This window comes from Vitis vinifera, chromosome 1, assembly GCF_030704535.1.
Source record: "Vitis vinifera cultivar Pinot Noir 40024 chromosome 1, ASM3070453v1".
NCBI lineage: Eukaryota > Viridiplantae > Streptophyta > Magnoliopsida > Vitales > Vitaceae > Vitis > Vitis vinifera.
Window position 1 is genome coordinate 26,235,869 of NC_081805.1, and position 21,476 is coordinate 26,257,344.

At 36.4% G+C, this 21,476-nt stretch overlaps 1 protein-coding gene and 1 long non-coding RNA gene across 3 annotated transcripts; one reads left to right on the forward strand and one right to left on the reverse strand.

The window, feature by feature from the left end:
- Window positions 1–3,784: 3,784 nt before the first annotated feature.
- On the reverse strand, window positions 3,785–5,819 carry LOC100248988 (uncharacterized). 2 transcript variants are annotated; one of them, XM_002273733.4, is made up of 3 exons: window positions 5,698–5,819; window positions 4,321–5,048; window positions 3,785–4,239 (listed from the first exon to the last, which is right to left on the reverse strand). In XM_002273733.4, the coding sequence occupies exons 2-3, from the start codon at window positions 4,945–4,947 to the stop codon at window positions 4,027–4,029; spliced, it is 840 nt and encodes a 279-aa protein (XP_002273769.1). In that variant the 5' UTR covers window positions 4,948–5,048; window positions 5,698–5,819; the 3' UTR covers window positions 3,785–4,026. The 2 variants fall into 2 exon arrangements, with proteins under 2 accessions (XP_002273769.1, XP_010656202.1); XM_010657900.3 differs by having other exon boundaries at window positions 4,321–5,059; window positions 5,698–5,781.
- Window positions 5,820–7,478: 1,659 nt separating this feature from the next.
- LOC100853551 (uncharacterized) lies at window positions 7,479–9,307 on the forward strand. The gene is made up of 2 exons (XR_786837.3): window positions 7,479–7,777; window positions 8,844–9,307. It is a non-coding gene; the product is annotated as an uncharacterized LOC100853551 (long non-coding RNA).
- Window positions 9,308–21,476: the final 12,169 nt, after the last annotated feature.

Genomic DNA, 21,476 nt, shown 5'->3' on the forward strand with positions numbered 1-21,476 from the left:
GCTCACGAGAGGTACGAAACGACAGAGAAATAAAAAATAAAGTAAAAATAAAAATAAAAATAAAAATTTGCCCTTTATCGATTTGAAGCAAGTTTAAAATATATTTACCTTTTTATATAATAATTCTTATATTTTGTAAAAAACAAACAAATATATCCAAACGTAACCTTAAATTTGACAAATATATCTTAAATATATTTTCACATTTACCCTAAATCTAAAACATTTTTTCTAGAAAATTTGCTATAAAGTCTTCTAGAAAATTTTGTAAATATGTTTTTTTTTTGTTTAATTTACTAGAAAGAAAAAATATACTAAATTTGAAAGCTTTATGAGAAAATTTTATCAATATTTATCATTTATAGGACCATTTTAAATGGTTAGAAGGAATTATAAATTATGCCCTTTATCACAAAAATTAGTAGCAAGGCAATGATGATGTTATTGATTTTTTTTTTTTTATATGTGATAATCATTTATATGCAATTTGATTATGAGGTCAAACAAATCACCACCACACTGAAGTTATATAGATATTATTTGCTTTGATCTAAGTAAGTCATCACGACTTTAAAATGTATTTACATAAATAAGAGGAATTTATACTTATACGATGTTATAAACTTTTTTTTTTATTTGATATGTAATATCTAAAATCATTTATAGTTAATTTAGTTCGTAACTTTTTCTAAATCAATGTAAATTTCAATCCATATTAAAATATCTAACTTTTTCATTAAAAGTTCGATGGGAAATTGTAAGATAATTATGTGAGGATTAACGTCAACATTAACATGTTATATTTTTATTATGTTGAATCTTTGCTTTATTTGATATTTAAATATAATTTTATTCACATAGCCCTAAAAAAGGAATATAACGACAAATTAAGACAACTAATTTGTCCTAGGAAAACACGAGACTATGCATTTCATTCATAAAAATTATAAAATATGAATTAATTTATATCAACTATACTTAATATTTAAGAAACTCTCTCGAATTTGAATTTTGAAAACATGGTATTATATTTGTCCATTAGGTAATTGTTGTGAAATTTGTCAAACACTTTTATTTATATGTCTTGAATATTACTCTATTTTCTCCATACTCCTCCAAGGTGACGGGTTTGACTTAAAAACTAATCTAGTCAAAGTCCATTTCCATCTGGCTTCATAATTAAGCAATGTCTTAAAACTACAATATTCAAAACGCCTACCAACCCAAACATTATATTTCATGTCTAATCAAGATATCTTATTCCTATGCCCCAAGAAACTCTCTCTCTCTCCCCAACTACTTCTTTGCCAAAGCAATGAATATACCAATCACATCTCAAGAAAACACCCAAACAAACCACAAGGACCCATGTCAAGACCAAACAAGAAAATAATACCAAAATAACCATCCTAAAAAGAAGATTTCCTTTTTATGACTTTTACTATTTTTGAAAATATAAAATATAATTTTTAATTGTTGTATAATAATAAGGAGAAAATATTTTTATAAATATTTGTTAATTTTTTTTTTTTTACCAATTTGGATGAATTATCGTTGATTGGATATAAATGAGCATGAGTATTAATTTTCTATTTTTCCTATTTAAAATAGTATATTTTTATTTAAGTAATCATAATCAATTGAGAAATTATTTTTTTAAAATTTAAAAGATGGTGTAATTAAGAAATTTTAAGTAACAAAAGGATATTGTATCAAAAAATTTAATTTTTCATATTTTATTCAAAAAAATTTATTACAATAATATATTTTGTGATTATATTAATCGTATATATATATATATTTTAAATATTTAATAACATTTTTTAATTAACATAAAAAGAAATCCACACAACGAAATTTTCCTTCAAATCATGAAGTAGCTCGTTTTGGCACGCGCGGGAGAGGCACGTGGGGTTAAGACAGAGACCAGAGGTGATGATGACTATGATCTTAGAGATATATAACGTGAACCGATTATTGCAATTGGTCCCCCAACTTATTTCATTTTGCTTTGATAGGACAGACCCCTGAAACCCCACAAATCTTTGTGATAATACCCTATATCCAGGGGCAAATTAGTCTTTTTGGTAAAGGGATAAGGACAGCCGACCATAAAGTACTCGGAAACTGTACCAAAATTTTAGAGTTGTAAAAATGGCTGTGGCGTGGTTCATGACTTGGGAGTTGATGACAAAGACTTAATTTTTAAAATAATATTTTCAACCCCTTACTCTCTTCTTATTTATAAGTTAATCCTCACTTGCTCCAAACTATTATAAATATACAATAATTACAATAAAAAAAATGAAAAAAAAATATTTTAGTAAATTTTGAATGCCAAAAGTTCAATTTTTTTTTTCTTTTCTTTTCCAACCACTTCCCAAAAGACAAGTGTTGTACTATCTCTTAAAGACAAACAGCATCCAGGGTGTCATTGGAAGCTTTTTCAAAAATAATTTTTGGGAATATAAAATCTCTCCTCCACCCAAATAAAATCCTAATTAAAAATTCATATAAAAATAAAAAAAATAAAAAAATGATAAATATGAGAAGCCTGGGAATGGAAAAAGGCACATTCCATCTATCTTTTTGGATATTAAATTGGTGGGAAAGAAGGTGGGAAACAACTTTCATGTTTTTAGGAAGCAAAAGAAGCAATCCATAGAGCATAATGAAGGGTTAGAGTCAAATATTAGGGCTCCATCAATCATTTAGTGTCCCATCACTATATTTTATTAGTCTATACTTTCTTGAACTTGGGTTGTTGACCTTTTCACATACAACCACATTAAATAAAATATTCAAAAGTATTTGGACAGAACCTAGCTACTGATTTTTTTTTACAGTTGTAGGGAAAAAAGAGAGTGAAAGAAGGAAAAAGTTTGAAAGGACTGTGGCAGGCGTGGGAGAAAAGGGGGGAGAGAGGGAGAGGGAGAGAGGGAGGTAGAGGGAGAGAGAGAGGGAGAGGGAGGGAGAGGGAGAGAGAGAGAGAGGGAGAGGGAGAGAGAGAGAGAGAGAGAGAGAGAGGGAGAGGGAGAGAGAGAGAGAGGGAGAGGGAGAGAGAGAGAGAGAGAGAGAGAGAGAGAGAGAGAGGGAGAGAGATTCTATTTGAAGGTTGCAGAGGAGGCTGCTGTGTTGAATGCACCTATTTAGAACTGTGGTTACACTGCTATTATTCCCAAGAAAGTGACATGCTCGTCATGGGCAAGGGTTTAGTTTTTGTGTCTCTGAAAAAAATTCTAAAATTAAAATTAATCATAAAAAATTAAAATCTTCTTAAAAAAATGGAGATTTTTCTATAAATTTATAAAAATAAATATTTTGTAATTTTTTTTTTATAATTTTTTTAAAACAGATTTAAGATATTTTTATTTTTTTAAAATATTTTAATAGTGATTCAAAAAAATATTTTAAAAATATATAGACAAATTTTCATAGCCAATTTTTTTGAAAACTTCTGCTCTATAAGTATACCATCTTTATGAAAAATATGATTTTTAAACAAAATTTTTGTTTGTTAATTTATTGTAAAAATAAAAAGGTTTCAAATATACTATAATTAACAAAATAAATAAATCTAGCAAAATACAAATAGTAAAAAATTAAATAATAATTTTTTTTCTATTTTTCAATGAACTTAATTAATGATTAGAAGTTCTAAAAAATTATTATCTTAAATAATTTACGAAATTATTAAATTAATACATTAAAAAAATTTATAACTAGAAGATTTTATTATTGAAACAAAATTAGTAAGTTCTCAATGCCTATTTTCAGACAATAGTTTGCACAAGATCTTCACATCATTTTATTACAATTTCCAAATTTGAAAACAAGCATGGCGAACGATTGTGGTAATGTGCCCACATTCATTACATGTGAAGAAAGGATAATACACAAATGACGATAAATTCAGTGGACTACTGAGAAAAGCACAGCAAAAAGGAGTAATGTTAACTTGGAGGAGGAGGAGGAGATCATACATTCCGAATCATACCAGCAATGGTGAAGAAACGGAAAGGCCAATCAATCGGCTTTCTTATCTGTGGGTTGGGACTTGTTTGCTGCTGCAGAGCGCTTGTCCTCCTCAATCTTTGCTCGAGTCTCGTCCCTCTCCCTGAAATACCTCTCGAAGGCCCTTGGAAGAAACCGGGGAATCAAGAATACAAACAGGTTGATGGAGAAGTATGCTAAATTCGCCACCGCCAACGTCTTTCCGAACCAGAACCATGCAACATCCTATCGACACCACCATAATATTTAGAGCCTCGTTTGGAAGTGATATTAAAAATGAACACTTTCTTTTAGAAAAACCAGTACCTTGAAGGGTGCATTGGCAGGCAGCGTCTTGTTAAGCCACACGTCCACTATCCAGTCTACGATTACAAAGATCCTTCTAACGGTATAGAGCAACGGGACCAGTGCCCTTACCGGAGGCGAAAACAAGGACAGCCCGCTTATTATGTTCTCGGTTAGTATCTGGAATGAGAGGAGGAAGAGATGAGGCGTTGCTGACCGAACTGCATGCTCATCGCCCCTGGCGAAACCGCCCAGCACGTATGCCAGGGGCAAGAACAGGCCGATGGCGGTTCCCACAATCACGTAGAGCCGGAAAAGCCTACTTCCTTGGAAAATTTCCCGTGAGCCGGTGGAGGTGGTGCTGCCATGGGCTGGGAAGGCGAAGCGGGAGAGGGCTAGAAGATAAGCGGAGGCGAATGCTGGGAATATAAGGTCGAGTAGAGGGACGAGACCGCTGGCGGAGAAAACCATGATGAAGGCTACTAGCTGGAGTTCGATCACGCGCAGTGATCCCATCACGCCTCCCACCACAGACTGCTGGTGGTGGTGGTTGTGGCGGCCTGGCTGCTGTTGGGGCTTCGTGTTTGGGGTGGTCGTGGTTTTGTCAGGCTCCGTCCGAGGAGCCACGGCAAGGGATACACCTGACATCTCTTATGTCTGTTTTTTCTTCCTTATTTCTCCTTCTTGACGCTTGTTTGCTTTGCAAGAAGCACTTTCAGTGATTTATATGTTTGCGGAGTTGCAGAAACCTGAAAAGCAACTACATTTAAAGCCATTTGTAAAGTCATCGAATCACAGTGTTACATTTAAAGCTATTCCTTAACCTACATTAATTAATGGTATATATATTATTTTGGAAAGGCAAAAAAAAAAAAAAAAAAGTAAAAAAGTTACGGTCTGTTTGGGTCTAAAATTTCAAAGAAACCATTTCCATTGGAATAATAGTTTCGAAATTTTGAATTCACCCCAAACGCTTTTATACAAACATAAAATTCAATTCTACAAAATACATAACGAACAAATCAAACACAATAAAAATTCATAAACATCAATTAGCAGATCAAATATAAACAACAAACCAATATGAAAACAATATCAGATTTTTCAATTAATTCTAATTAATTCCCTTTGCTATGACCCACATCTCAAACCCAATGACTACCCAATCATCTTCCCCTTTTCAGCCATTTCCATTTTTTTCATTTATTTTAAATCTATTTCAAAGTATTCACATAAATATCACCAAAAAAAAAAAAAAAAAAAAAAACACTGTAGGGGCTACCCACCTACCCACAAGAATCAAAACGCTAACTCAAGATTATTGAAGCTTTAACCATGCAAAATTCGGAAAAAATATTTTAAAAAAGAAAAAGAAAGAGAAACAATCAGAAATCTTACAGGATGAGAAATGGCTCAAAAGCTTCCGAGTTGAAAGGAGGAAGAGGAGGAAGAGCTCATGGTGGAGATCTTGGGAACGAACACATTAAAATCGTAACCGTGCCTACTTCACAATCCATTGTCACGTGTTTCTTTCTCTATCTGACGCGTGGGTTTTGCATGACATGTGGGTTGTCTGTGTTAACACGTGTCACCCGTGAGGCTGGCCAATGCCTTGTCCATATTACCTCTGCGGTTTAAGGATTGAGATTTTTATCACCTGAGACCGCCTATTCTGTAGGGGTAATTAAAGTCCAATGAATTTCAATAACGTTACATGGTCAGGGCTGTTATAGTAATTTGGGGACTTTCGTTAGATTCATTCTTAGACGTACGATTCAAAAGAAATCCACGGTCGTGATCTCTCCGGTGTAATATGTGCTGCAAGGAATTGATACATATCTTGTGGTTCAGATTTGGCCCAATGTTGGCCGAGATCAAGCCAGCCCACTCAGGCCTGAATGGGGCCCAATTCAGTGGTAGACTTTGGCCCTGTTTGTTTTCATTAATTTGTTGTGATATTGAGTCATATAAAGGCCCAATTTGGCCTTTTCTTTGGAAATGTTGATACATTTTAGATATTTTAATAAAATTTTATTTTTAAAAAATAAGTTTTATTTTTAGATATTTTGCATCAATTTCTATTGATGATTTTAAAAAAAAAATACAAATATATTTCTACTTTAAATAGAAAAAATAAACACATCAAAGTTTAATTAGATTTACACTTTCATATCTTTAAAATATTTTATTTTACTTTTTCTTTTTAAATCAGAAAATAGTGGTAAAACATAAGATACAAGACACTTAATTTTTCTTTCAAAAAATCAGATAAGATGTAACAAAATGAAAATATTTGAAAAAAAAAAATGAGCTTTTTAATTTTTGAATAATTAAATACATTTTATTTAACATAAAAAATTCCTCAATAAAATAATATTTATGACCTTTTATTAAATATAATCTATTTCCTAAACCATCAAAATGAATAATTATAAATTATTTTAGAATTAGAATAGAAAACATATTATACTTGAATTTTTTATATTTTTAAAACCTAAAAAAAATATTATAAAAAAGTTTTTAAAATATATTATTGTTAAAGTAGAGAGAGGATTATTGAGAAACAATGACTTGACTTTTTCAGTGATTAAGAATGAATATATATACACAAAACCTAAAACACAGAAATAGAAAACAATCTACCCAAAACACAAAAATAGGAAACTGTAAACCCTCAATTTTGTCCCTTTAGCACATGTCTTTAAATTCATTTTCAGTGCCCCATAGTAACTCCTTGGTGGCCCATTACTACCCGTATGATTTACCTTTTTTTGAGTCACCTTGGAGATTTTAGTTGAGGGATTATCTGATCTCTTATTGCGACCTTTGGCAACCCTATTTTAGACTTAGACTTTTCATTCTTTTTTAAGATAGCTTTTAGGGTAGTCTACTTAGGTCCACTTAGGCACCCTAGGCCCACTAGGCCCACTTAGGCACTTAGGCCCATTTAGGCACCCTAGGTCCATTTAGGCACTCTTGGCTCATTAGGTCCATTTAGGCACTCTTGGCCCATTAGGTCCACCTTGGCCCACTTAGTCTCACCTTAGGCCCGTTTAGACACACTAGGCCTACTAAGACTTTTATTTTATTTTATTTATTTATTTATTTATTTTGTTTACTTGTTTAGTCATTCATTCAATTATTTACTTTAAAAAAATTTCATGTTTTTGCAAGGAAACTTATCATTGGAGTTTAAGGAAGGTGAGACCCTCATCGGAAGGTTTTAGAGGGGAATTCGAAATGGGGAAGATCGCTTTTGAATGGAAAGATTTTAAAAAAAGGAAATGAAGAGAAGAAAAAAGGAAATAGGAGAATTTTCTTTTTTGAAAACAAATTTAGGTCTTGAGGGATGATATAGATATGTGAGAAAATGAAAAGAATAAAGGAGAGGGGGCACGCAAAAGAGGATTCTGAGGATTTTTGGGGAGTGAAGAACAGAGGAAAGAGAAAAAGAGCAATTGCAACCAAGGCTATCCAGGTATGCTTTTCGTTACTCTTGGAATTTTTACCCATGTTCGATTTTTCAGCGTGTTTATTTTTGAATGTTGGTTGTATTGTTGATTTTGTGTGAACGAAAAGGGCCACAAATTGTTTTGTTGATATTGGTTGCTTATTTATTTTTGTCCCTAATCTGTTTGTAATCTCCCCCATTAGCCTGAGCCCATTGAAAAATCATGAGATGTGACTTTATCTTATTTTGATCTCGCATGTTTGTTCCCCTTGGCTTCTCTTTATTTTTTACCATACTTGTTTTTGTTTTTCTTCCTACCCGTCCTATGGCCATCAACTCTTCATATGGGGGTGACTCCAAAGCTTGGGCATGCAATCACGAGATTCAGCAAAGAGATCAACCCCTTCAAAATTCTGGCTAGACATGCCATATTGTGGGTTCATATAAGAGAAAGCCCATGATAGTTGCCATTCTTTTCCTGTTAATGGTTCTGTTCTATTGTAAAAACTGCTGTCACAATACAAGACCCAGAGGAGATTCTTCCAGATAGTCATGTCCAAGTGGCTTGTCAGTCGTCTATGCACTTGTTAAGGTTGGTGGCAGTCATGTAAATTTGTGGATTCATATGGAGATCAGAGATATGGCTTCTCGGAATTCCACCAGTTCAGGGTATATACATTGAGGGCAAATTGAGCAGCACGAGAGTTGTTTGAAGAAATACCAATGAGAAGAAATTTGGTTTTCCGGATTGCAATGATAAATGTGAGTGAGAGGGATAGAGAAAAGAAAATACTTCCGCGGTTTTAGAGAAAAAGAGAGAAATACAGAGAGATCGTTGAGTGTAGTGACGGCTGACCCGCGTAAACCTTCGTGATCACTAGAAGAAGAAAAGTAGCAATTTCGTAATAAAACTCCACTTTTTCTTTCTTTTCAGGTCCCTACATCGATTTAACAAGTTAGTGAAAGTTCATTCTCCTATTCTGGACTCCCTTGTTGAGGACTGGGATTCTCTGTATAAAATATAGTTTGCCGCAAGCAAAGGCACTTGTGCTGAAATGCGTATTGGTATGACGTACATGGCTTCTTATTTCAGGTATTTTGTCCAAGTGAAGTTGGACTACATGGAGAGGAATCTCGGAAGGGAAATGGAGTAACGGAAAAACTATGAGCAAATTCGATACAATATTATGGAAGCGTTGGCAGGAGAAACCTGGAATGTCATATGTCTTGTCATTAATTTGATTGGTTGTCAATAAGGGGTTTACTTCACCCTAATGTTTTTTTGTGAAGCATGGAACTTTAAGGTTTCTCTTGGAGGAACTGAAGTTCTTGGACTCTTTCATAAGTGCTATTAACCATACTTCTTGTTCCAACAATCAAATGATGCATAGACTGGCACCTTTGAAGTAAGAAATTGAGAATGGAGTTCGAATGTTGCTCTCTGATCCTCAAATTCTATTGACACTACTTTTCTTCACTAAGTAGTCAATCCACAATTCAAGAGTTGGGTTTGAAAAGGAAAAGAAGTTCCGAAAATTTTATTGTGCATAAAAGAAATGATAGAAAGAAGTTGAAAACAAATGTTTTGAATGAAGACACATATATGATTGTCGGTGGGATAAGTTCTGGTCTGGATATTGCTTTTCATGGAGGTGAAAAAGGCTCTTGATACTTTTACTGCAGATGACATGGACAGTGGGAAGGATAATGTAAAGATTATTGTGAAAATCTGGGGTTTGCAACCATCCTCCATGTCTGGTATTGCATTAAGGGATGTGGAGACATGCTTCCGTTCTAAGTTGCTTGATGCTCCCAAAATCTATGTTCGAATTATGCCTACTGTGTTGGAGGATCATTTGATTTCTTCATAAATCTCCTTGGTAACAGTTCAACATTATCAACTGATGTGCAGGAGTCTGTACTGTCCCTTCTAATAGAATACATTTGGATGATCTTTTAAGAGTGAGATTCCCATAAGAGTCCCGACACTTATGTACAAATATCTGCGAAACCACCGCCCTTTTATCTGTAGGCGTAGCCTTGATTTCTTCTATTCCCCAAACCTTGCCAATGCTCCTGCAAAACTCCATGGCATGTCGCAGTATTGAATCTTTTGGTATGGGGCAGTCTTCAGCTAGTGGAAGATTACTCATTCCTCTATATCCACATATAGCATAAGTTGCTGAATATATCCTACATTCAAGCGGAATCTAAGCAAGTGGACTAATGTTTTGTCAATAGCAACAAGTTCGCAATCAGTTTTGAGTCCCACAAATGTTCAAGCCGTCTTTGAAATTCTAAGAAGAGGGAATAACTATTCAGACGGTCTCCAACAATACACCCAATGCTGATAGTTTATGATGCACGACAGAGATTATTGCGAGGAAATGGGAGGGTGCTACTGCTGTTCTTTTAAGGGAACTGAATGGAATGACACACCAGCATGCCATTATTGCCCAAAAGCATCAAAAGAACATGAATTCTAATCATCTCATCATGGAACAACCTCCACGCTCCTTACAAAACTCTTAATTGATACAAATCTGGGAACATCACCTTTTGACATTTATAGACCACCTCCTGCACCAATTCCATACAATGTGGATTCAGGATATCCCCAAACCCCACCAACTGCTGAAGAAAGTTGTGTTAACAAGAATGACACTACTGAACTTGTGGCAACTTCTATTTATGTGGGACAATTTGCTTGATTATTTGAGTAAAGAAATGCATTCGTCATACAATCCCTTAACATATCTACCACTGAACCTATGGATGAGGTCTCTTGTGCCGCTAATTCTTTAGATGCAAAATTAGGGATTTTCCCTAAGCAAACAAGTAAATCCCAGGAAGGCTTGGATGAGAACATGGCTGATTCCTCTGGCACGCTAAATCCTCAGTTGGATTCTTCAATGCCAGAACCCCATCTTGAAGAATTGCAAGTCAGTGATAAAGATGGAAAATATAAGATGGTAGAAGAATCAGGTGTGACGCTAACAAACAGTTTCACTGCTGAAAATACACTTGAGCCACTGAATGTCTTACCTTGTGAATAGATCAGTTGAACCGGATATGAATCCTGAAATTAGCAACGATATTATGCTGGAATTGCAAAGTAAACTTGTAGAAAAGACCAACCAGTCGGATGAAACTGAAGCTAAACTTAAAGCTGCGGTGAAGGAGGTTGCCATGCTAAGCAAGGGGTTGGAAGATAGTCAAAAACTTCTTGATGAATCTCAGAAGAATTGAGCACACTTGGAGAAAAATTTGAGAGATGCCCAGATGGCCTCCAATTCTGAAGATCTAAAAAGGAATTTCGCTTTTGAATGGAGAAAGAGAGAGAAGAATATGAAGCAAACTTCAGTTTCCTTTGAGCCAGAGGATAACAAAGATAAGCTCAGATCGAGTCAAGTGTTGAAAAAGTGGGTTGAAAAGGGAAAGAAAGTGAAAGCAGCTCAACCAGCTACACTGGAAGGAGAAGTGACACAAACGAGAGGAATAAAGTAGTAGAAAAATTGATAAAGGTTTGATGGCAGAGTTTCAGATTATACTATGACTCAGGGATGGGCTCAGCAAGAAAGTTCAAATTCAGATCAAGTGGACTTTACCTCACCAAAGGCAGAACAGATGGATACTGCCTTATCATCTACTGGTCAGATGGATCTCAAATATTCAACATTAGTTAAAATAGATTTCTTTCCTACAATAATAGACAAAAAAACTCCAAAATTGCTAGACTATGTTTATCAGACTTTAGTGATCAGAATTGCTCATATGCTCAGAATTGCTCATATGCTTCAAACCTCATTGTGGACCTGCATTTTTCACGTGCGCCCCCACTCGGTCGGCGAGACTCACTTTTTATTTATGAAAAATAATTTTTGGAAAAGTCGGAGTCGCCACTTATTTTATTTTTATTTTAAAGGGAAAATAAAACAAGAAATAAAACCCTAAAAAAAATGACTCCACAATTTTTGGAAAAGCGTGTCTTTGAAAAACCTGAGTCTAGGTCCGGGGATCAGATTACTTATTGGGAAGGTACCTCTAGGAGGTAGCACCCCTCTAAGCCCTAAAGAGGTCTCTACTAACAAAGTTAAGGGAAGTATGACCATTAATCAGTTAATTATGGATACCTAAGTAGGCTAGGTGATTTTAAAGAGTGGCATGCCAAACACAATCAAATTGCAATAAAGGACAGTTAGGGTGCGTACCTGAACGGCTCTTCAAGTGCTATCATAAAATAAAAACTTAGTGTAGAAATGTAGCACACAACATTTGTTTTATTCAAGCAAATCAGGCATATATCAAGACATCCAAGAATCACGTCAAATATGGATATGGTCATCAATGGCATACAAGTCCATAGAGTTCTAAAAAATAGATGAGAAGAGAGCGTTCCTGGATAGCAAGCTAGTACTCCTCTATGGGAATCAAGAACATCTCAACAATAAATACGAAACAAATTCATGTATATCATCAAGCAGAATAAAAAATCAACATATCAAGCAAACAATATTGAAGAAGGTATCATGAATGTCGGGCCCCCACCAAAACCCTAATTAATTTCGCACGAGTTGATTCCATAAATTCCATGACTTGGAATTATGGAGTTTGTTCATGCTTGAGAAAATTGAGAAAAATCAAGAAAATCGGTTGAAAATCAAATAAAATAGTGAAAATGCATGCCGGAAGGAAAATGACAGCAAAAGTATGTTTAAATATGGATTTTATACCTAGAAAGGATCTAAGATGAATTTTTCAAAGCCAGGAATGTTTAGTTGAACAAAGGTTCAAAAATTCAATTTAAAACAATAAGTTCCCAATCAAAGAAACAAATAGAGGAGAAGATATATATAGCAAGGTTGCCATGAAGTGAAGCCGGGAAATTTTGGATAGAAGGTGTCAGCCCCTTAGCCACTTGATTCAGACCCGGAGAAATAGGCCTCATGGGTAGGCCTTGCACCCATGAGAGCCTAGGCGGAAAGCAAGGAAAGCTTGGAGGTTTGGTGGTTCAAACCCCAGGAGCTAAGTGTGGGGATCGCGGATAAGTCAAGCGTGCACTTTGGATAGGCGTTACCAAAGGATCCAGACATGTCTGCCCGGGGAAGTTGAATCGTCCTCCTCTCCCATCCGACGATAGACGCCGAATGTGAGATACCCGGAGAAGGTGGAACGTCAGCCGAATAGAATTGCGGCTGTGAGACATCCGGAGAAAAGTGGCGTCAGCCGGATAGAATTGCGGCTGTGAGACATTCGGAGAAGGTGGGATGTCGGTCGGATAGAATTGCAGCTGTGAGACATCCGGAGAAGGTAGACGTTGGCCGGATAGAATTGCTACCCGGATGGAATGAGCGATGATTTCGTCCAGGTGGAATGAGCTGTGATTCCTGTCCGGGTGGAATGAGGGTGGAATGAGCTGTGATTCCCGTCCGGGTGGAATGAGCTATGCCATGCGTCGAAAGGGGGACGGTCTGCGCAGCCAAGAGAGAGGGAGCCACGTGGCAATTTTTGGGGAGGATCCCACATGTTTAACCCCAAGAAAACCCGTTTTACACAACCTTTATCAAGTTCCCACCTTTCTCAGAATGCTCATGGTCTCCATATCCGAGAATACCAAGGTAAAAAAGAGAGGAAAAAACGTAGATACAGAAGCATACAAAAAGACCAAGAAAGAAAAGAAAAGAAAACAGGGGAAAAGAAGATAGTCGGTGGGTATTTTGAAGCCAGATTGGGACATAAATGGGAACAAGACCCATAACATCAAATTCAAAGGTAAACCTATATTCAGATTGCTTTCAGATGGAACCAAAGACATTAAAAGGAATATTAAAATAGCATAAACATACAAGCAAACTAGTCTCAACTAATCAAATTGTGGCCCTTGCGTCCACACCAAACGACAAGAGTGAATCTTCAGAAAACTAAGAAGTCAGGAAAGATTGAAACTAAATGGTGATATAGCAAAAATCTGGAAACATACCTGCACGTTCCCCTCTCCAATTGCTTGGTTCGAGGCTGCTGCACCTTTTCCCGACTGAGAAATCTGCTCCCCAAACCTTTTTCCGTCCACCAATCTTCTCCCTTTCTATATATGTTCCAAGTCCTTCTCTTCTATGCCTCTCTTCCAGACGATCCTCTCATGTCTCCCCCTGTTCTTTTCCTTTTCTCCTTATATTCGTATCAACCTCTCAAACTCAATCTGCTTAAGAGAATCCACTTTCCTTTCTTCTATTTCCCTTATTTTTTTTGAAAAATCAGGATGCTCCTTTCCTCTCATGTAGGATCTTCTCTTTCCATATGTATGCAACCACATTAATTCCTTTTTCCTTACAAAATATTTCTCTTACCTTTTTGAGTGCACATACCTTAGTGAGAGTTGAATAGCAGCCCCTATTCTCTTATCAAACAATAGAAAAAACGAAAATAGAGAGAATAAAAAACAAAAAGAGTTAGCAATCTTGCAACCTATCAAAGATTAAAAAAAAAATAAAAAAAATAAAGTAAAACAAAATAATTGAATAAAATAGTCAATCCTATGCGGGCCATGCAAGTCATGCAAAAAGTTAGTCTAAAAGTGCCTACTGGGCCAAGTGTGTCTAAATGGGCCTAGAGCAGTGCCTAATGGGCTAAGTGTACCTAAAAGCTATCCTAAAAATGAACAAAAAAGCCTAAGTCTAAATTAGGGCTGCCAAGAGTCACAATAAGAGGTCAAATAAATCCTCAACCAAAGTCTCTGAGGTGACTCAGAAAAAGGTAAGTCATACGAGTAGTAATGGGCCACCAAGAAACTACTATGGAGCACTGAAAACAAATTTAAAGACATGTGCTAAAGGGACAAAATTAAGGGTTTACACTCATGCTACACTGTCTCTAGAAAACGGTGAATCAAAATGACATTCAGTCAAATTGTTATAGCAAAGGATGGTCTTGGATATGCAACTTCAGAATACATAGCCGTAGGTCACATGCTTATCTATATACAGCCTCACCCCTATTCGGCCTGCATGTTTACCTATCCTCCTGGTGCTTTCCTTTCCCTTGTGAATTTACACATTCATTTCAAATTTGGATTTCAAAATATTTTTCATTAAATAACTCTATTTTCCTTTAAAATCTCATCCTTAGGAGTTCATAGACACTTAAATCTAGATCCTCAATAAATTCTTGGCTGCCATTTCCCTCATGGCATGCGTTTTCACTATTTTATTTGGTTTTCAACGGATTTTCTTGATTTTTCTTGATTTTCTCAAGCATGAACAAACTTCATGATTTCAAACAATGGAATTCATTGAATCGACTCATGCAAAATCAACTTGGACCTTGGTGGGGGGTCCTACATTCTTGATATCTTCACTAATTTTAAAGATGATTGTTTGGTATTTAATTGATTTTGATTCCTCTTAGAGAAATGCTTGAATTTGTTTTATATTTGTTATTGGGTTAACCTTGCTTCCCATAAAGGCGCTTTAGCTTGCTATCCAGGTACGCTCCTTCTCATTTTCTTTTTCGAGAATTCTATGGACATGTATGCTATTGGTGACTATATCCATGCATGATGTGATTCTTGGGTGTTTAAATATATACTTGATTTGCTTAGATCAGACACATGTGGTGTGATAGATTTCTACACTAATATTTTATGTTTTATGAAAGCGCTTGAGAAGCCGTTCAGGTACACACTTCGACTCTCTCTTATGGTTGGTTTTCTTGTTAGGCATGCAATATTTGAAATCACCTAGCCTACTTAGGTATCCATAATTAATTGATTAATGGCCACACTTCCCTTAACTTTGTCAGTAGAGACCTTTATAGGGCTTAGAGGGGTGCTACTTTTTAAAGGTACCTTCCCAACAGGTAACCTGATCCCTGGACTTAGACTCGGGTTTTTCAAAGACACGCTTTTCTAAAAATTATGGAGTCATTTCTTAGGGTTTTATTTTTTATTTTATTTTCCCTTTAAAATAAAAAATAAAATAAGTGGCGACTCCAACTTTTTCCAAAAATTAATTTTTCACAAATGAAAAAGAGAGTCTCGCCGATCGAGTGGGGATGCACGTGAAAAATACGGGTTCACAGAAACAATCCTAGAATTAGCTCAAAACACAAAAATAGGAAATTACAACGAATTACAAGAATTTGAAAATAGAAAGAAAATCTATTGTAATGAATTCTCTAATATGCCCCCTAAAAATGGAGCTCCGGAGGAGACACCAATCTTGACCCGTAATTCTTGGAAGCGGCTTCGTGGAAGCGGTTTAGTAAGAGCGTCGACAAGTTGATCTGCTGAGGAAACATGAGTAACACGAAGAACACCTGATTGAACTTGATCCCGAATAAAGTGATAGTCAATTGCCACATGTTTCATGCGCGAATGAAAGACTGGATTAGAATAGAGAGAGGTGACACCAACATTGTCACAATAGATAACATGCGGTGTAGGTAGAGTGATGCCAAGCTCTGTGAGAAGGGAAAAAATCCAATTGATTTCTAAAGTAGTAGCGGCAACTGATCGATACTCAGCCTTTATGGATGACCGAGCAATTGTACGTTGTTTCTTGGATGACTAAGAAAGTGGATGACGACCAAGATAGACAATATAGGCACTCGTAGAGGTATAGTCGTCTTTGTTGCCAACCTAATCTGCATATGAGAAGGCATGAAGAGAAAGTGTATTTGCCTTATGAAGAAATAATCCATGAGTCAATGTGCCACATAGATATGGAAGCAATCGTTTTGCAGCATTCCAATGTTCAGACGTCGGGTGATGCATGAATTGGGACAACTTGTTAACAACATATGATATGTTTGGGTGAGTGAGGCAAAGATACTGTAGACTGCCAACAAGGGTTCTATATTCTGTGCAATTAGTCAGAGTTGTACCTGAATGAAGTGTGAGATTTCCATATGTAACAAGTGGTGTAGCAACAGGTTTTGCACTAAACATTTTTGTCCGGCCAAGAAGATTAGAGATGTAGCGCCCTTGAGTAAGCAACACACCGATGGAGTGGTAAGAACCTTAATGCCGAGAAAGTAGGACAAGACGCTAAGATCTTTGATTGAAAATTTTTGTGCCAGGGGGTCAATGTAGCGCTGAATAATATTGGTGTTGGTACCTATGATAATAATGTCATCCACATAAACAAGTAGATATATAGTAATGTCACCTGAGTGGAGAATGAATAGAGAAGTGTCTGCATGAGATTTTGTGAACCCAGACTCAATGAGGAATTGGCAAAGTTCAAGATACCAAGCCCGTGGGGCTTGTTTGAGTCCATATATAGCCTTCTTTAATTTGCATACATGTATTGGATTGTCTCTATCAACAAATTCCGGAGGTTGGGCCATGTAGACATCTTCGGAACGATGGCTTTGAAGAAAGACATTATTAACATCCAACTGTCGTAATTGCCAATCTTTACTAATTGCCAGGCTTAGAACAAGTCGTATTGTTGTCGGCTTGACAACCAAACTAAAGGTGTCATGATAATCCACGTCGGGTCGCTAATGAAAACATTTGGCAACTAATTTGGCTTTGTACCTATCAATAGAGCCATCAGGAAGCCGTTTAATACGAAAAACCCACTTACATCCAACAAGATTCTGCATAGAAGTAGATGGAACAAGCTCCCAAGTTCCATTCTGAACAAGAGCATCAAATTCATCATTCATGGCTTGTCTCCATTTGGGATCGGTGAGGGCTTAGTTAATAGTATGAGACTCAATGTCTGATGGTTGAGAAAGGAAAACAACGAGATTCATCTTGGTTAGGGGTTTGTGGATGTTGTTTTTGGCTCTAGTGGTCATGAGATGGGTATTTTGATGGGTGGATGGAGTTGTGGTTGAAGTATAAGAAGTCTCAGAATTGTGTGGTTCTGGTGGTAAACGGTCGATTGGTGAGGAGAGGCGGTTGACTGGTTAGGCATTTTGGGACGGATGTTGACATGAGGAATCCCTTTGTGAAGGCGTATTGAGTGAGCCATTTGAAATGGTTAGAGTTTGGACCAGTGGAAGCCAGTTGGAGATGAACTTTGGGGTGGGACGAGCTAGATGGGATTGGTGAGTGGTAAAGGGAAAAGTGTTTTCAAGAAATTTGACATGACGAGAAATATAGGTTTTAGAGATGGACGGATCAAGACAGATATAGGCACTTTGTGTTGAAGAGTAACCAAGAAAAACACAAGGAGTGGAACGAGAGTCAAGTTTATGTTGAGAATAATGACGAAGCCACAAATAACATAAGCAACCGAACACCCGAAGTTTAGTGTAGTTTGGTGGAGACTCAAAGAGTTTGTAAAAAAGAGATCAAAGATGTAGTGTGGTTGTGGGCATACGGTTGATGAGATATATAGTAGTGGCAAAGACGTAAATCCAAAAAGTTAGAGGCATCGATGCATGAGTGAGAAGAGATAGACCGATTTCAACAATATGGCAATGACGTTGTTCGGAAAGACCATTGTGTTCAGGTGTATGTGGTGGTGTAGTAAGATGGGATATACCATTGGTGGAGAGAAAATTATCAAGGGCTTGATATTCGCCACCATTATTTGAATAGAGGGTAACAATTCGGTGTTTAAATTAGTTTTCGACTAATGCGTTGAAGCCCACAAAGACATCATACACATGAGATTTCCGTTTAAGTGGATAACACCAAATATACCATGTATAATGATAAAAAAAAATAACATAGTACTGAAAACCATCAACAAAAGAAACATGAGAGGTCCATACATCAGAAAAGAGAAGTTCAAGCGGATGGGATGAGGTTAAGGTAGAAGAAGAAAATGGAATTTTATGACTTTTATTACATGATCATGCATTACAATGTGTGGAAGAGGATAACAGACTAGACAATGGTAAAGAAAACTTAGAGACAATATTTTTCATAATAGTAAATGATGGATGACCTAGTCTAGAGTGCCACTCGGACGAAGTGGTCTTGACACTGGAAAATGCAAGCAATGGTGAAGAGGTAACAAAAGGGAATGTAGTCGGCCACTCATTTACGCCATCCTTAGGTTCACCCATCAAAAGGATTACCCCTGTGTTTAGATCCTTCACTCGAAATGCAGAGGGTGAGAATGCAACAAAAACATGGTTATTAGTGCAAAATTGATAAATTGAAATTAAGTTCTTTTGCATGGAAGTGACACAAAAGACTTTTTGTAAAGTAAAGGTGCGAGAGGAAGTAGGTATGGTGGTAGAACCGATATGTGTGATGGGAAGGGCCGGTCCATCGCCGATCATGATATCATTAGATCCTTGATACGAGTTATGAAGAGAGAGATTGATCAAGTCAGACGTAACATGATGAGATACTCCACTATCCAGTAACCAAGTAGGAGTAGTGTTGTTGCCAAGAACAACATGATTGGCTCGTGGTTGCAAGGGAATTGAGGGATGATGTCCTTGAGTGCCTTAAGGACGAGGTGTCGGGGATTGTTGATTAGTGACAAGCCGAAACATCGGGCATCACTTGGTAGTGTGTCCTTGAATACCGCATGCTTGACAATGACCCAAATAAGGTTTAGGTTGGCATTGATCATGAGGAGAAAACGCAGTGGTAGGGCCTGGTTGTTGTGGAGTGGTGGTTGGTGGACGCCAATTTGGACTATTCCGGAAGGCTGTAGGATTTTCCATTGCTGGTAGTGATAGAGGAGATGGTTGAGCGATCTGAAGAGATGCTTCTTTGTTGAAAAGTTTCTCATGGAGCTTAGCAAAAGAAATTGACATGTCACGGACATTAATTGCATCAATGACGGATTTGTACTCATCGCTTAGTCCTTCAAGAACCCGATCAATAAGATCCTCATCATCAATTAGCTTCCCCAAAAGGGCAAGTTCATTGGCACGAGTTTTTATAGCCTGCATATATTCACTAATTGATTTTGAGCCCTTGGTACACCGCTTTAATTGTTCCTTCAATTGTTTAATATGACAACGAGATGGTTTGACATAGGTATTGGCTAAGGTTTGTCATGCATCAAGGGAAGTGGTGGTGCGAGCAATAAGCGGTTGTAGTCAAACGGAGATAGCACCAAGGAGAGCGCTAAAGATGAGACGATCTTGACGCTTCTAGGTTGTGTATGCCGAGTTTGGGGATGCAACACCAGTGACAGTGACGGTGGGTGGTGGTGGAGTACGAGCGCCATCAATGAAGTGATGAAGATCATAACCTTCAAGAAGAGATTGGATTTGAAGGCTCTATGTGAGATAATTGATGGATGTCAATTTGGTGATATTGGAGAGATTGATTGTAAGGAGGGGATGTTGAGGATCTTGAGAGTTTTGGATGGTGATAGGATCATTGGTGGAAGAGAAGGATGAACCGGAAGCCATTAAGGAGAAGGAAAAAAAAGGAAGAAAATACACCTAAGAAGATTAGGCTCTTGATACCATGTTGAAGTAGAGAGAGGATTATTGAGAAACAATGACTTGACTTTTCCATTGATTAAGAATGAATGTATATACACAAAACCTAAAACACAAAAATAGGAAACAATCTACCCAAAATACAAAAATAGGAAACAATCCTAAAATTAGCCTAAAACACAAAAATAGGAAATTAAAACTAATTACAAAAATATGAAAATAGAAAGAAAATCTATTGTAATGAATTCTCTAATAATTATGTCTGAAAATAAATATTAATATTTTTAAAGAATTTTTGGTTATTCATTTTAAATCTAAAAATTAGAAATTTTACATTTTATTTTTTACTTTTTATTGAAAATTTTATTCCTATTTATATTAAGGATAAGAATAGCCAACTGTTAGTTTAATAATATTTTTATTTTAAAAAAATATCATTTCCTTATGCTTCGATATAGAAAAATGAAAATTTTCAATATTTTTGAGATTTAAGTGTTTTTTGTAGACATTAAAATTTTTAGTGAGATAAATTATCATTAAATTGGTCTCATAAGAAAAATGTGATCCCAATTCAACAAAATCTAGGATGCATAAGTAATATGTCCTACACACATTTGGCATGTGAAAGAATTAAGAAAATATTTTGTTAGCTCAAGGGCTCTCCTAATCGGGTTTTGATGATAACAAACCATGGTTAAGTGACTAATTTGTTTAATGGTTAAGAATCTCAGGCATAAACTCGAAAATTCATCAAAGGACCAAATGGATACAAGATCGAGACGCTTGGAAGACTTGTGATCATAAGAAACTAATGTAAGATGAATGCATGAGTGCACTTAGGACTTTCATACGTTTCATGCAACTTAGAAAACTCGGTTTATTCTTTAAAACATCGATTTCATTAAAACTCGAGTTTTTAACTAATGTACCTTAGCCAAAATGTTTTATAATTGACTTAATAATTCACCTAAAGACTTTGCTTAAGTGTTATAAAAGAAAGGGATTAAAAAATAGGTTTTCGAGGTCAAAAAGGCTTAACCGGTCAAGGTTATGGCCAATCGGCTCAACCGGTTGAGGAATCGGTTGACCGGTTGTGCTCGTCCGGTCGAGGACTGGTCGAGGGAGGCCAAAAAGTTTCTCTCTCTACCAGTAGCCTTCTTTTCCCGGTCGAGGACCGGTTGAGGTCTGGTCGAGGCAAAGGTAACTTGTCATGCATTAAATGCTCCAACTGCTAGTGAACCAGTCGACCCCTAACTCGATCGGACGAGGTTACTTTTTGCTATTTTTGACTCTCGAGCTTAGAAACCTATAAATTGAGAGCTCCACTTCATTTATTGAGAAGAGAATACTTGCATTC

Excerpts from the sequence above, each read along its gene's own strand:
- LOC100248988 (XM_002273733.4), bottom strand. The coding sequence starts at position 4,947 with ATGTCAGGTGTATCCCTTGCCGTGGCTCCTCGGACGGAGCCTGACAAA. Across the intron at positions 4,240-4,320 it reads CTGCCAATGCACCCTTCAAG|GATGTTGCATGGTTCTGGTT; the intron begins GTACTGGTTTTT and ends TGGTGTCGATAG.